This window comes from Alosa sapidissima, chromosome 7 (assembly GCF_018492685.1).
Source record: "Alosa sapidissima isolate fAloSap1 chromosome 7, fAloSap1.pri, whole genome shotgun sequence".
NCBI classification, from domain to species: Eukaryota; Metazoa; Chordata; class Actinopteri; order Clupeiformes; family Clupeidae; genus Alosa; species Alosa sapidissima.
Window position 1 is genome coordinate 33,408,669 of NC_055963.1, and position 15,199 is coordinate 33,423,867.

The 15,199-nt window shown below is 42.4% G+C and overlaps 1 protein-coding gene across 1 annotated transcript; it reads right to left on the reverse strand.

Annotated features, from left to right (window-relative positions):
- Positions 1–1,181: 1,181 nt before the first annotated feature.
- LOC121713174 (inter-alpha-trypsin inhibitor heavy chain H6-like) lies at positions 1,182–14,975 on the reverse strand. The gene is made up of 12 exons (XM_042097615.1): positions 14,785–14,975; positions 13,224–13,378; positions 10,418–10,528; positions 7,279–7,517; positions 6,604–6,767; positions 5,587–5,872; positions 5,047–5,293; positions 4,019–4,617; positions 3,656–3,697; positions 3,449–3,562; positions 2,845–3,228; positions 1,182–2,263 (listed from the first exon to the last, which is right to left on the reverse strand). The coding sequence occupies exons 1-12, from the start codon at positions 14,890–14,892 to the stop codon at positions 2,007–2,009; spliced, it is 2,706 nt and encodes a 901-aa protein (XP_041953549.1). The 5' UTR covers positions 14,893–14,975; the 3' UTR covers positions 1,182–2,006.
- Between the last annotated feature and the right edge of the window lie 224 nt (positions 14,976–15,199).

Consider the following 15,199-nt stretch of genomic DNA (forward strand, 5'->3'; position numbering starts at 1 on the left):
TGTCGAGGTGCCAGACACCCCACTGCCACAGAATGCCAGCCTAACACATGGGCAATTTAACCTGCCACAGACTTGCCCTCCCCTTACCATCACCATCCACTACCACATGCCCTCCTCCTCCTCTAGCCTTTTCCTCTCTTACTCTCAGTAGAACTGATTTCTCATACCTGTGTTCCATCAAGTGTTCTTTTTCTCCTTCCCTTTCCTCCCTTCTCTCTTCTTAAAGCCCCTGCGTAGTGGTTTGGGGATTTACAATTTACATTTTATGTCTTAAAAACAAATGCTCTTATTTGAGTTTGTTCTATGTTTCTACTTGAATTACTATGATTATTTTGTTTGTTTGTTTTTACTGAAGTGAGACGTGAGACACTAATTATAGTGCATCAAAATGAAGTCATTCCTACCCATTGACCATTAGCATCGATTCATCTCTATGCCTAAAAGGAACTACCAATAGCAGTTAGAGATTGTTATGCTTTTGGAGGGGTTGTGTTTAGGTTGAATGATAGTAATGATTACTAACATGTTTAATGTCGAGTAGAGTCTGTACTGAAGCCTTTGCTCCATGAAATAGCCTATCGTCTGAGAAATGTCACAAAGCTTTCCCATAGCGTGCAGCTTGGGGGGTGCAACAAGGGTGGGGTAGTCCACAACCCCCTGACTACCTCCAATAACACGATCATTCACTTACAAGTCTGGTAAAACACCCATTTACACCCCACTTAAGAAACGCTAACCACACTCTGAATTATGGGGCATGACAATTTGAAAGCATTGAGTTGCAGAGGGACCACATCCAAGTGGAGTATCTTTGTGATATCAGTGACTGGTGAGACTGGAACTTATTTAAGGTTTTAATTAACATTTCAGATTTTGATTATCCATCCTTACATTCATATCGCTATTGTTTACCCTATGCTTTTATTTATTTAATTTAAGTATGACAAATGTTTTATATTTCAAATTTTTGTGCCATGTCATTTGGTTGAGATTGATGTGCAGAGACAACACAACCTATCCTTAAAACTTTCCCAACCATTATGGACTGATGACTAGATGGCTCATGGTTCTGGCTAGAACACTAGTACGGTGTGTGAACAGTACCTAATGTCCTGTACAACAAAGTACATCAAACAGAAATATGAAAATAAAAATATTAAAAAATAAAAAGGCACATGACAGACTCTTATAGTTGTGTATTTATTTTGTTTGAGTTTTAACATATTCTTTTTAGTAGTATGTGATTCTTTAGTTACAGTTTCTTAATGTGGAAATGTGAAATGCATTTCCAAGTCGTTAACACAACCAGTTATAATAAAATATATACCTCACTTTAAAAAAAACATTAGTTTATCACAATTTATATTTTTGACCTTTGACACATAAACTCAGACCCTTTGTATCTGTGATGGTACCCATGAAGCAACCTAAGAAAATGCACAAATGTGGTCCATAATAGGCACCAAATAAGCCAAGGACCACTTCTGAGTTCTGGTCTCATTATCTAGTGTAATGAACTCAAGTGACACTTTTATATGGCAATTATAAAAAGATTATTTATGGGATTTCAGATAACAATGCCATACTCCATACTGCATTTTCATTAAGCCATTTAGTCTAAGTGCACAAGTGGGTTTAGCTTTCTAAACCTGTAATGCACAGTAAATCTGAAGTTAAATTATATTTAGCAGACACTTTTGTCCAAAGCGTCACAGACTCACAATGGTGGGAATCGGACCCGGGTTGACCCAGTTGGTGACGTTGCCACCGCTCCACCCAACTTTGGCCCCTTCTCCGCATTTATTTTTGTCCAGGGCTTTACTATGGAAGAGCTTAATGCTCCGTCCATTCCACTGAATAAACAACCGATTGATGATTTGTAACTTCAATTCGTAAGTCCACTGAGGTGTAGATAGGTGTATGATGAACAGTATAAAAGAGAGCCATCATGTGTACGACCACACACACACAGGCACACTTGGCGTGTGGAGTGATGAGAGTGGCCATCAGTGTACATAAGCCTGATAGGGCTTGGCCAAGATCTTGTCCACATTGGCTTGGCTCACTTCCCAGCAGAGTCCCGCATGGGGTTTCCTCACCGTGTCCTTTATCATCTTCCTCTTCAAGGTAACAGGGACCTGCGCTTCACCTCTCTGCAGCGTCCCAAAGGCTAGTGGAGCACTGTGACCTCTGGCCTTGGCCCTGCGTAGGTGTCCTGTCTTCTCTGTTTCCTCGATCATAATATCAGCGTGCAGGAACTGGCCTATTCGAGGGCAAACAAATAAACTCACTGTGTAAGTTCGGTGACGGAAACAACTTTAACGACAACAGCACATTTGGTTGCATTATGCACAATCCTTAATTTGTTACGGATGTTGTCATTTTCTAGTCTTGTTAAATGTTTACAAGGTTGCTTTATACAAAAGCTCCTGCCAAATACTGAAACTTAATAGTTCTAAAAGTCTAAAGGGAGGGGTGTTTTTATCAATTAATTAGATGGTCATCTGGCCCATAATCATTTGAATTCAAGCATGGAACAGTAACAATATACATAGATCCTGTTATATTAATTTTTCTTACTGTTTCAATATAAATGCTTATGACAACTATCACTGTACTCTTAACAGTATACCTCGGACATATTACATTGCACAGAGGTATCTTACGTAAGTAAGTCTGTTATTAAAGGTATTGGCGTAATTGTTTCTGCATTCCAAAATAACTTCTTGCATCCTCTCATTGAAGGCAGCAGCATTTAACAGTATGCTGCTATGGTCAAAATCTATACCTTTATCCCTCCAATCCATTAACAGGGCAGAAATAACGAATATTTATTTCCCCTACCAAGAAGTCCTTCAGTCCGCACAGAGAGCCCATCTCCCATGGCGATGTAGAAGCCCAGGTGGTCCAGCTGCATGTAGTTTGGGTGTTTGTAATGATGAAATAGAAGCAGGAAGCTCACACCCTGACCCAGATCCACCCAGCAGCGGAGATGCTCGTCCAGTTCCACCCGGAAGTCCTGAACACGGATGGAACCCATGACATCGGTGCGAAGGGTTCTGTCTGGACGCCCATGGCTGGAGATGTTCACCGAGTTCAGGGTCACCGTGACTACCACTGCCTTGGGTCCACTCCTGGACACCACGATCTGGTCCAAGTAGGTGCGCTCCAGGTCTTCGTGGTCCACGTCAGATGGAGCCCACATCAGATGGCCGTCGACAGTAATGCCTGAGCAACATTAACAACAGGAGGCCAAGGCTGAATCGGACTGTTGCAATTCCATGTACATCAGTATTTCACCCATTTGTTTCCAAGCCAATGATCCAATGCTCCAGATGTATGCATAATTATAATACAGTATTTGGTTAATGTAATTTAGTACAGTAATTTCAAAATGACATGTAATATTTCACGGTCTGTGTGAGAATAGACTAGGAGAGCGATATACCTTTTTCAGTGTCTTCCACAAGGCGTAGGACATCGTTAGCATGGCCGTCGATGGTGAAACAGAGATTCGCCTCCAGTTGTGGCAGGTGCACCAGGAAATGTGGGTCGCCATACGCTGTAAATATGAAACAGCAATGAAAAAGTAGATTTTAAAAAAAGAAAAACGAACAGCTGTGGCAAAGATCTTGCAGACATTATTCTGACATACCTGAGGAGGAAAAGGATCTTGAGGAATGAGCTCTGCGGGAACCTATGTTGGAAATATCAAATAGTTTGAGATCACCACATCAGGACAGTGAAAGCCTCAATATCTGAAATGAAATGCTGACATGTTTACGAATAGCTAAGACAGACTTCTTAAACCTTTAATTATGACCGAATAACCTATAGATGTTAAACATTTTAAATAGCCATCATCCTTCGAACCATAGATTTCTTCAAATATTTCAGAAGTGATGTAAATGTATTGATTTGACTTTACTGAATTGGACATGTTTAAGATTTTGAATGGTTTGGTATGAATGATCCAGACACGGCAGATAATCCCCACTTCAGCCCTGAAGAGACTCACTATGACTGCTTGACTTGGATTGACTGGATTTGCTTTCTGGGGGAGGAGAGTCTGCTGGTGGCAGCGCCTCTGTGTCTTCCTCCACGTCCGGCTTGACCACCACCAGCGAGGTGACTGGTGTGACAAAGTTATACTTCAGAGAGAGGCTTGTGGCGTTCTGCTCCAGCAGGGCACGGGTGGATGCGTTGCTGGTGTTTTCGGCGGTCAGGAGCAGCTCTTTAATGGTGAAATACGCCCACAGGCGCTGCACAAACCCGGAGATTTCCTCCTGGTCGAGCTGAGAGCTTTCGCCAGGATCAAGGTCGCCTGGTTTGCCCACATCGGAGATGGGAATGCTGTTTTCCACGGTCAGGTGCTTCTTGGTGTCAAAGGCGTTCAAAGTCACGCCAAGGTCATTCACTCCTGGATGCACCCTGCCTGCCACCACCAGCTCAGAGCCTTGGAAGTAGTTGGGGAATAGGGAGCGGGTCACATCGTAGGCCTGGTCATCACTGTAGCTCAGTTGGACATCGGAGAGGAGTGGGCTGGCTACCTCGTCGTAGAAGCCTTTAAGCTGGAGGATTGCTTTGGAATCCGTATACACTCTCCGAGCCACACCCCTGTTTGCATGAACATTTATCATCAGTCACTCACTGGACAATTTACTTTAATTGAATGATAAATTGATTGTTCTTAAACTGATAGTTCTGGTCCTTTACTGAATCACGTTCAATGCCGTTGTAAAATGCAGCATAAACATACACCTTGACCGCATTTCGTTCTATATTACTGCGCTACCATAACTTGATAAAAAAGTTAAAGTAGCTGCGTCTCGACGTTGCTTGGCAACCATTCAGATTCTAGTTGCTGTGCCTTTACTTTATGAAACTTTGCCAGGTATTTATAGTAACAGCTTTAGAAAAGCAATAAGCCACTCGACTCCGCTAGCGCGTCGTGCCTAACAACGCCCCTTAACTGTTGTAGAATCAGTGTAACCTACGGCCTCTCGGGGCTTATTGCTTAAATAGATATCTTTGAATGATAGATACCTGTTTTCCATAGAGAGCTGTCGAAGAAGGTCGTAGTCGGCCCTGTCGCCAAAAGCCAGCCCAAACAGGGCGGCGGACCCAAGCGCCTTTTTCGCGTTCTTTCGCATCTGGTCTTTATTGGTCACACCCTCATTGGCTGATCCGTCGGTCAGGAAGATCACCATAGGGACCAGCCGAGTGTCTGACTGAGAGGAGGAGCGCTGCAGGAGCCTCCCTGCTTTCACCAGGGCATCGTTGATGTTTGTGGCTGGTGTTGACCATGATGCAGGAGAGCGTGACACAAAAACAGCATTTTTATCCACCTCTGATTCCCATATCCTTGCAAAGCTTTAGTATTTAACAATATATATATAATAAAGTAAATGCATATGTGTTGATATTGATGATATACATATTCACATCCTCACAGTGCACATAATGCTGATGTTGATTGTGTATATCATACATTCTCACAATGTTGATATTGCATCACACATTGACAATTACAGTAAGTAAAGATGAGCTTGTTGTTGAGATGATCGAACAGACAGTGGCACTTACAACCCTTGACCTTCATTTCCCTCACAAATGCTCTGGCACGCTTGATGTTGTCTTCTGTGGCTGGAACCGTATGGTTTTGCCAGACGTCCACTTTGGAGTGGAAGGTGAGAATGTTGAAGTGATCGTGGCTCCGTAAGTCAGTCAGTATGGTGTCCATGGCCTCCTTAGTCTGAGCGAGTTTTGGCCCAGACATTGATCCGCTCACGTCGATGACAAAGATCACTTCCTTCGGCACGACTGGCAGTTCTCGAGGAGCGAAGTAGTGCACAAAGTATCCATCGTACACCTGAAAGGAAAACAGGTGTTGAGGAAAACAAGTTTCCCGCGCTGCTGTTCAGGAAAGAGTGGCACATTTTTATTGGCAGTTGAGCTCAAATATCTTTCACGAGAACGGGTGAAAGGGTACACCTTTAATTACGTAATCGTGTTGTCATAAGAGTTATGGAATACACGCCTGCTGCTACACTGCTTTACCATGGTTAATACTCCATACAACTTAACCATTCAGAACAGCGAATTTAAGTCAGTGCATTCTGATACTCTATGAGCTAAATCAGCTGTGTTTGGTTTTATTGATAAGTTCAGTCATGTATGCTGAGGGACAACACATAGTCCTGGAGGGTGGAGGAGCTAGGTACCTTCTTTGTTTTTTAAAATATGTCAAGTATGCATATAAAAATGATGTGGAAACTATAGAATAAAAATAGGAATATTAGAATTACACTGTACATTCAAAATGTACAGGAGGGTACGTTACATTAATAATATTCAATAAAACAGATTTTTAATAATGCATGTTGTTCTGCAAACAGCCAGTAGATGATGCCAGAAGCCAGATGTAGTCAGAGCCGTAGATAGAGCCGTCTCCAATTATGTAGCCTTTGCTAATTGCACTCGTTTGTGCTGTGTGGGGGCTCAAGATTGCACTGTATGTTAGTGCATTCTGCAAACGTTGTTGAAATATGGAAAAATAAAGAGTTAAAATAACAAATGATGGTGCACACCATACCATATTACCTGCACATCCCCAATTAGGTTGGTGAGGATGACGTCGTACTCGATGACAAAGTCTGCATTGAGACCCCTTAAGCTATTCTGTTGCTGTATGGTGGGGCTGTAGAACACTTGGGCTCTCGTTGGACCTGTCTGTTCCAACAGTGTAGAGGGAGGGGGGGTAGTTTCTGATGTGGGGAAACAGTGGGGTTGTCAGTTCATTTGGATTAATAAATGGATAATTTGGTCATTTGACTTCAAAGCTGCACTCTAGCAAAAGTCATTAGAAGTTATGCTTTTAAAAAGGTTGTTTTGGTCATTGTATTTCTATAGATTTTAACACTAATGAAGGTCTGACTGACTAAGAAATGACATTCATGTGTGGCCTACAGGGCATTCAAGGTATTTTGTTTGTTTTCAAATGACGGAAATTAAGATGTGAAATGAGTGTTAACATAATTAAGATCTACCTAAATGTGCTTAAGACCTAATGCTCAATACTTTAATGTACTTTTTAAGGCCTAAAATTCATGTTATTAAATGTCAGACCCCATGGAAACTATTAATTAACTATAAACTATTAACCAATTAATTATTGTAATGTAATGTTTATTGTAATAAATCACTTTGGACAAAACCGTTGGCCAAGAAACACAAACACAAACGTAAACATACTGTAACGTCAACATAAAAACCCACCTCCCAGGGCACTGGACCCAGTTCGGAGAGGCAGCACACGTACAAAACTGATCCCAGTGCGCTCAATGATGGACACGTCCACTGTGAGATTCTGGACCGGCCGGCCAGGTCTCAGGCCCAGGACCAGCTCGTAGCGGCCCAATGTCCGAGCAAGCAGCTGCTCGAAGGACAGCTGGAATGAGAGATGCTTACCAGGGGGCACGCTGACCGCAATGCTGAATTTGTCCGAAAACTCTTTCCTAAGGAGCAGAGTTTTTACACACATCAAAGAGTTCAGAACAGATCCTGAGATTACAGACAACACATTCATGCGTGTACATGCGCACACGCGCGCACACACACACACACACACACACACACACACACACACACACACACACACACACACACTCAGTATGGGCGAATCAGAATGGCTAATTTTTTTTGGTGAATTTAAGATATGCTCTTAAAATCAATCACAAATAGATATCTTTTCAGGCATTTCTTACAAAACAAAACTGGCATAAAACTAACTTGGACTTTACTCTTCACATTCTTACCCCTAAGAATGGAGTTACTTGTCATATCCCCAGATTCACAGGTGTGCATGTGTGTGTAATCGGTTAAGTGGACTGGGCCCCAGGCTCAGGGTGCACTGGACTCTGAGTTTAGAATGACCAGTGGGGTATACTACGAAGCACGTTAGACATATCTAGGCTATGTAGACATATTGAGGCTTGACGCCTTGACTCAGGGGTATACGTTAAAGGAGAATTCCGGTGTGATTGACCTAAAGTGTATTGAAACATGATACCGAGTGTTAACGTATGTCTCATAGCCCATCTCGGCTTGTCCCCTGCACTCCAAAATCTGGCGCTAGTTAGCCGATGCTACCAACAGCTTTTTTAATAGTGGTGCTTCGGCATCGGGCTAGCCATGCAAATAAATCACTGTTTTACACCCATTTACGAAGCTCAATGTATCTCCACACTTCATTGGTAGACTTACAAGGGCCCTGACATTTAAAACGAGACATTGAGAACTTTGAAAAAGCACTGGTAGTTTACTTACAAGACGATTTATACAGACAGTATTCAGTGGAAATGCATGGATTCCAGTTTCTTCCAGTAGCAGCAACTGGAATCCATGCATTTCCACTGAATTATTTTTGGAATCTGATCCCTTATCATACCTGTTCATTCTTACTCGTTGCTCGACTTATCGTGACTAAATTCAAGATGGCTGCAAACGCTAAACTTCGTGAAGATACTGTCTTTATAAATCGTCTTGTAAGTAAACTACCAGTGCTTTTTCAAAGTTCTCAATGTCTCGTTTTAAATGTCAGGGCCCTCGGAAGTCTACCAATGAAGTGTGGAGATACATTGAGCCTCGTAAATGGGTGTAAAACAGTGATTTATTTGCATGGCTAGCCCGATGCCGAAGCACCACTATTGAAAAAGCTGTTGGTAGCATCGGCTAACTAGCGCCAGATTTTGGAGTGCAGGGGACAAGCCGAGATGGGCTATGAGACATACGTTCACACTCGGTATCATGTTTCAATACACTTTAGGTCAATATCACACCGGAATTCTCCTTTAAGTGATACTACGATTGCAGTTATGTGATATATTTGTCAAACTAGGCTTTCAGCTCAGATCTGTGCGCATTCTCGGTGTTGGGATGACGTTGGCCAATCGTGAAACGTGGAGACGCACAAGACTGCCTCTATTTAAAAACAATTACTTCCGCATTCATGAGCGATAGTTTAATCTACACTGCGGTAATTTTTTGTGTCTAACCTATAACATCAAATAAATCAATTGTCATCAGATGTTGTATGGTATGCACGTCCATAGTGGGATATTTGCACGCAGAGCACTATTAAAGCACATTCGAGATCGAAAATGTTAGTAGAGGCGGAGCTCCACCTGTCAGATATATGACAGAATCCTACACGTGAGAGAACTTCGTTTTTAAGACAATTGATTGGTCAGTGTGCGGTAGATTACACGATTTGAGCTATAACTTAGCACATAACCTCCTCCCGATCAGGTTTGGTTGACAGCATAAGATACCATGGTGATATAGCGACCCTAAAACAGATCCACTTTCGTGTCACAGCATAGCATGGCTTTGAGCCCAACATACCTCGCTAACCCACTAATCGAGATTCGTAGTACACCCCGCTGCTTGTCTTGTGTTGTTCTGAATGTGTGTTCCCTTGTTCTACATGCATCAGTAATGGCATCTTCTGCTATATCCTCCTCCTTTCATGTTCACTCCGACACTAAATACCTTGTTTATGTCCAACAGGGTAACTCATTATTCAACTTCGACACACGCATAAATCCTTCAGCATTTTACAGTTTTTCTCAGTCGCTTTGGTACATTTCTCAGATCAGAATTGAAATTCTCAAAACTACCTGTTCATTCAATCTTCACACCATTGTGTCATCTGTGCACATCAGAAAAACAGTTTCTCATTTCCTTGAAAAAGTTGCAAATGCTTTGGTATATCCATGCAAATGATTATGTACAATTCTCTCCGGTTTCCTACATTATCAATTGCTTATGTCATGTTGATCAAAATGTATTATAATGGGTCTCTGTTGAATAGTCTCAACCCCCACAACATTTAGGCATTAGTTCATAGCATAAGTCTTTACATGCAAAATGGTTGAACAAGTTGTCATAACATGTCAAGCAAGATGATATTCAGTGTGATGTGGATGAGAATTTGTGGCATTGAGGAAAGCACTTACTGTTTTGCAAATGTCGAGGATGATCCGAGAAATGTACCAAAGCGACTGAGAAAAACTGTAACATGTTCATTCACTAGGTGTAACACACAACCGGGTCCGTGTAAACAGGTACACTAAAACAATATTGGTGATGGTCCATTGGAAATGTTTGTGCTGGCTGAAAAAGGAGGTGTGTGGCATATAGGCAATAAAATATCCACCTAGAACGCAAAGGGTGCAGGTCTGAAAGGGAAGTAGACCATGGAACTTTTGTTGACTTGTAGTCTTATAGGACCTGCTCTGAGCACAGTATGCGCATGAAAACAACTTGTTTGGCATGGCAAGTGACAACATGTCAACATAACAAGTCATTAATCCACGACCTTTACATGATAGGCTTTGTAACATCAGTTGCTCACCTTGTTGCCACCAGTCCTGCCGTTTGCCCTTTCTTCTTGGCATCATCGTAGATTTTTTTGGCAACCTGTTTTTGCTTGACTTGAGACACATAATCCTTTCCATCAGAGGTGCTAAAGAAGTAATGGATATGAATTAAAAATTAGGAGGACTCACAGTTCGCCAACAGGCAACTATAAATTATTGTTTCTGCTGAGATGCAATCCGTGTCAATTTTCTGGTAGACATTTTCATGGCTACATGATGACTACAGTGTGTGTGTGTGTGTGTGTGTGTGTGTGTGTGTGTGTGTGTGTGTGTGTGTCTGTCTGTCTGTGTGTTTATATGTGTGTTTATATGCCTGTCTGCGTGCAAATGCACAAAGACCTCTTTCACAGACATTAAGAGCTTCAGGCCCAAGGAATGGCATCCATTACAGTGACCATCAATTCAGTCTTTGCTCACGCAAAAACATTCCTAAGAGAGCCAAGCTAACTGGAATATAACACTGAACTCAACCCTGTCTGCCTTTTATCAGTTTGTTAATTGTCCTACACAGTATGCATACACAGCCACTTCACTGCCACCGCTGGGGAGAGCAGATCACAACCTGGTCTTCCTACAACCACAATACATTCCAATCGTCCGTCCGCAGACAACCAACCACCACACGCTCCTTCAGGAAATGGTCTCCTGAGGCAGAGGGGGGTCCTGAGGGACTGCTTCGAGTCGACAGACTGGAATGTGCTGCAGGAATCACATGGTGATGATATTGAGGGGGGGTCACACACTGCACTACTGACTACCTACATTTCTGTATGGACATTGTAGTTCCCACAAGAACTGTACGCTGCTTTCCAAATAATAAGCCTTCGATCACCAGCGATGTTAAGGACATCATGTCATGTCATGTCAGTGGAACTGGGGGAGCCTCTGCAGCATGTCTTCAACCTGAGCCTCTGACTGGGGAAGGTACCAGCACTGTGGAAGACATCATGTCTCATCCTAGTTCCTAAGAAGCCACATCCCAGTGAGCTAAATGACTAGGCCAATCGCTCTAACATCACACATGATGAAGACAATGGAGCGACTGCTACTTCACATCCACAGACCCCAGGTCAACCACTCACTCAACCGGCTCCAGTTTGCATACCAGGATAAGGTGAGTGTGGAGGATGCCATCATACCTACTGCACAGAGTGCAATCTTATCTGGACAAGGGGAAAAGTGCTGTGTGAATCATGTTCTTTGATTTCTCCAGCGTCTTTAACACCATTCAGCCTGTCAGATTGAAAGACAAGCTTGTGCAGATGGGGGGTTGATGCTCACCTGGTATCCTGGATCACAGACTACCTGACGGAGAGACCCCAGTTTGTCAGGCTGAAGGACTGCATCTCACTGTGAGTGTGTTTCACCGTTCCTGTTCACCCTGTACACTTCTGACTTCAGTCACATCATGCAGAAGTTTGACGTTTTTGACGAAGTTTGCAGAAGAGGGACACTGGGCGACTGAACAGGCTGGTACGGAAAGCTGGCTCTGTTGTTGGCATTGAGCTGGAGTCACTCGCAACAACTGCAGAGAAACGGACCATGAGCAGGATGCTGGCCATCATGGACAATGACCGCCACCAACTACACAGCACGTTCATTAAACAGAGGAGCATGTTCAGTGGCATACTTCTTTCACTGTCATGCTCAACAGGTTGAGGAGGTCCTTTGTTCCCAGGGCCATCCAACTCGTCAATACCACACAAAAGTGGAGGGGAGAAATTTACTTTTCAGCTTGAGTCTGTCTCTCCTAGCCCCTACGTTTATATCACTTTGTCTGCTGTATACCTGACTGTCTTACAGGCTATTAGCCCACCTACACAATGGACTGTGGTGACAACATCTACATCTTAGAACTTATTCACTGTTATATATTGTTCTTAAAGTATATTATTTTGTTCTTGTTTGTCAAACAATTCTATTATGTTTCCATTTTTGTATTTTTATAGTCATAGTTAATATGTAATAATAAGCAAAGCTATCGCACTGTTTAATCCCTGCACTGTTCACTTTTGCACTACCACCATTGCACTCTATAGCACCTTATCATGGTTGTTGCATCACATGGTCAGTCCATACCAGACCTGTGTAACCACTTCACACATTTTTAACTCTTTTTTTAATTTTTATGTATGTGAGATATATGTGTTTATGTGTGTTTGTTGTGTTATGGTTGTCTAAGCTAGCCTGACGAGCCAGACCCACATTAAAATGTAGGGTCTGGGCACTCACCGCTCGCAGTGCTCAGTCCGAGGGGCGGGATAATCGGTTGTCTTTCAAATTCTCTCTGCACGCAATAGGACAGCGCTATGAGTCCCATGCGTTTCACACCAGCGGAGCTAGTTGGCTAGTTCAAACTTTTGCCAACTTAATAAAAGCTTAACTCGTGTCACACTGTTCGCCAACAGCAACATTATCTTATTTGTTTTCACGTAGCAGGGAATTCAAGCCAAACCGTTGCAACTCTGCCATCAATCATTATGTTAAGCCCGCCTAACGACTCGTGCACGATTTGATTGGCCTGATAGAAGTTTAATTTTTCGAGCTCACAAGCCAACGGAGAGTTGCTAGACTAGCCCTCTAGATTTCTAGGCTATGTCTAAGCTACTGGATGCCTACAATTTCCCTTGGGATGAATAAAGCATCTACTATCGATCTAAATCTTTTGTTCCTAGAAGAAAGACTACATCTGATATCCATCAGCATGCCTAAACATGCACCAGGAGGCTGGAGCTGTGTGCATTATCAGAGTTGGCAGTCCGCTCAATCACAACAACTTACATTGTAAAGTTGGATATGAAGGCAGTGGGAGGCAGGTCCACTTCAAAGGTGGCTTCTGTGGCCTGAGGCAGCTGATTGAAGACAGTGCTGGTGACGGTGGTGCGTGCGTACCTGGACACCACAGTACTCTTCACGTGAAAATCTGTGATTTCCAGCTGTGGGACCAGATGTGAACATGAAATCAGGCATTACAACTTACATTATGACTTTTTTTTCTTTCTTTTCAGTGGAGTAAGAGTGTCCAGTTAACAACATAAAATGTAAGCATGTCATAAGCTTTCACTGAATTCCATGTTTGCTGGCCTAGGTCGACCTACATAATTCCTTCACGAAATCACAGAAGACTGTGGCCGCGTGGATAGGTTATGTTGATGGAAGGCAGACGCTCATAAGTCTCTTAGTTGTGGGCCTACACATTTGTACCTGGATGTAATTGCAATATTGAAGACCGGGTATGGTTGTAACATGGTGTGAGTTGTAACACCACCATTTCCACAAAACAGGAATAAGACATGTGATCGCATTAGCATTTGCACAATTACACACTATCACACATGGTGATTTTTATGCCTAGAAGGACATCCATTATAATTTTACAGAGGAAAAACTAATTTTGACATAAGAAAGTAAAATGTTTCACTGAGGCTTTATTTTGTTTAGCACTTTTACAATTGAAGATGAAACCACATGCCTCATATGATATTAAATGTCTCTGAGGTAAAAAATGATGCATTTCATCCAAGCATAAACCAAATCACTAGGCCTAGCCTATACAGCAAGATATGGTTGACGGTGGTCGGGGTAGGTTGTGTTACAATCCACCCCACATGTTTTCGAATTAGTACAATTGCTAGATTTGAATTTTTTTAAAGAATGCTTCAGTAGGCTATTGGGGGGTGGGGGGAGGGTTGACCTTTCCCACACCTCACTTGGAAAATGCATCCTCCTTTCCAGATGACTTTAAATGATTTAAGACATTACACTGTAATTTCCCTGGCATTGTTTTTGTCAGATGTAATTATTAACACTGGCAGATAGTACAAGTTCTGTGCAACATGCTATATTGAGTCAAATTTACACAGAGAAACACACACACTCACAAACCCATACACACGTGACACATCTCATAGCCTACAAAAATGTAGGCTACACATACAGCTACTTTGGTTCTAGTCAAAGGAAAACAAAATAACAAAAAAATACAATGTTTTCTTGTGTTCATAGACCTATTTCAATGCCCCACATATTGCATGGTGGCCTCTTTTTCTGTCTTTTGCCTATGTTACAACGGTAGTGGGGTAGGTTGTAACAACGATCATCTTGTATTCTACATCAAGGTCTGTGATTTTCTTGTAGAAAAATTACCTACACAAATGTGGGTATTTTGAGAGAAAAAAAAGGATACAGGATTGTAGCTCAAAAAATTAGCATAGTTACAGGTGGTAAAGAAAAAAGTATTACAACCATACCCGGACTCCCCTACATCTGTAGGCCTATTAGTAAGTCCATTATTTATAGCTTATAGCTTAAAACTGTTGCTGATTGTGGATTCCAGACTTACCTTTGTGGATCTGACATGCCTGTTCGCCCCTGCGTGCTCCACTAAGTTTACGCAGGTAAATAAAACACAAAACGAAGACGCAAGAGTGACTGCCCAACCGAGCCCCATGGTATCCGAATATTCATTCAATCTTTAGTTGTGTACAGCGACTGGTCAGGTTCTTTATACGCATGCATGAGCTTTGATGTAGGCTGTTAACTTACTGGCAGTGGCATGTTTTGTCGGGAAGGAGGCGTGTCAGTGTTGCTCAAACTTGAGGGAAGTTTTTGTATCAGTCTGTTTGAAAATACAGTAGGTAGTAGCCTAAGTGATATGGGGCGCCAAATGTAACATGCCTTATTTCGTGGACAGAATGACTTTCGTGTGACAAAATACATATATTCATTACGAAATCATGTTACATCGTAACGCCTTT

Coding starts and splice junctions, on each gene's coding strand:
- LOC121713174 (XM_042097615.1), bottom strand. CDS start 14,892: ATGGGGCTCGGTTGGGCAGTCACTCTTGCGTCTTCGTTTTGTGTTTTA. Junction 6,768..7,278: donor TGGGTCCAGTGCCCTGGGAG/GTGGGTTTTTAT, acceptor TCCCCACATCAG/AAACTACCCCCCCTCCCTCT. Junction 4,618..5,046: donor CAGCTCTCTATGGAAAACAG/GTATCTATCATT, acceptor TCATGCAAACAG/GGGTGTGGCTCGGAGAGTGT.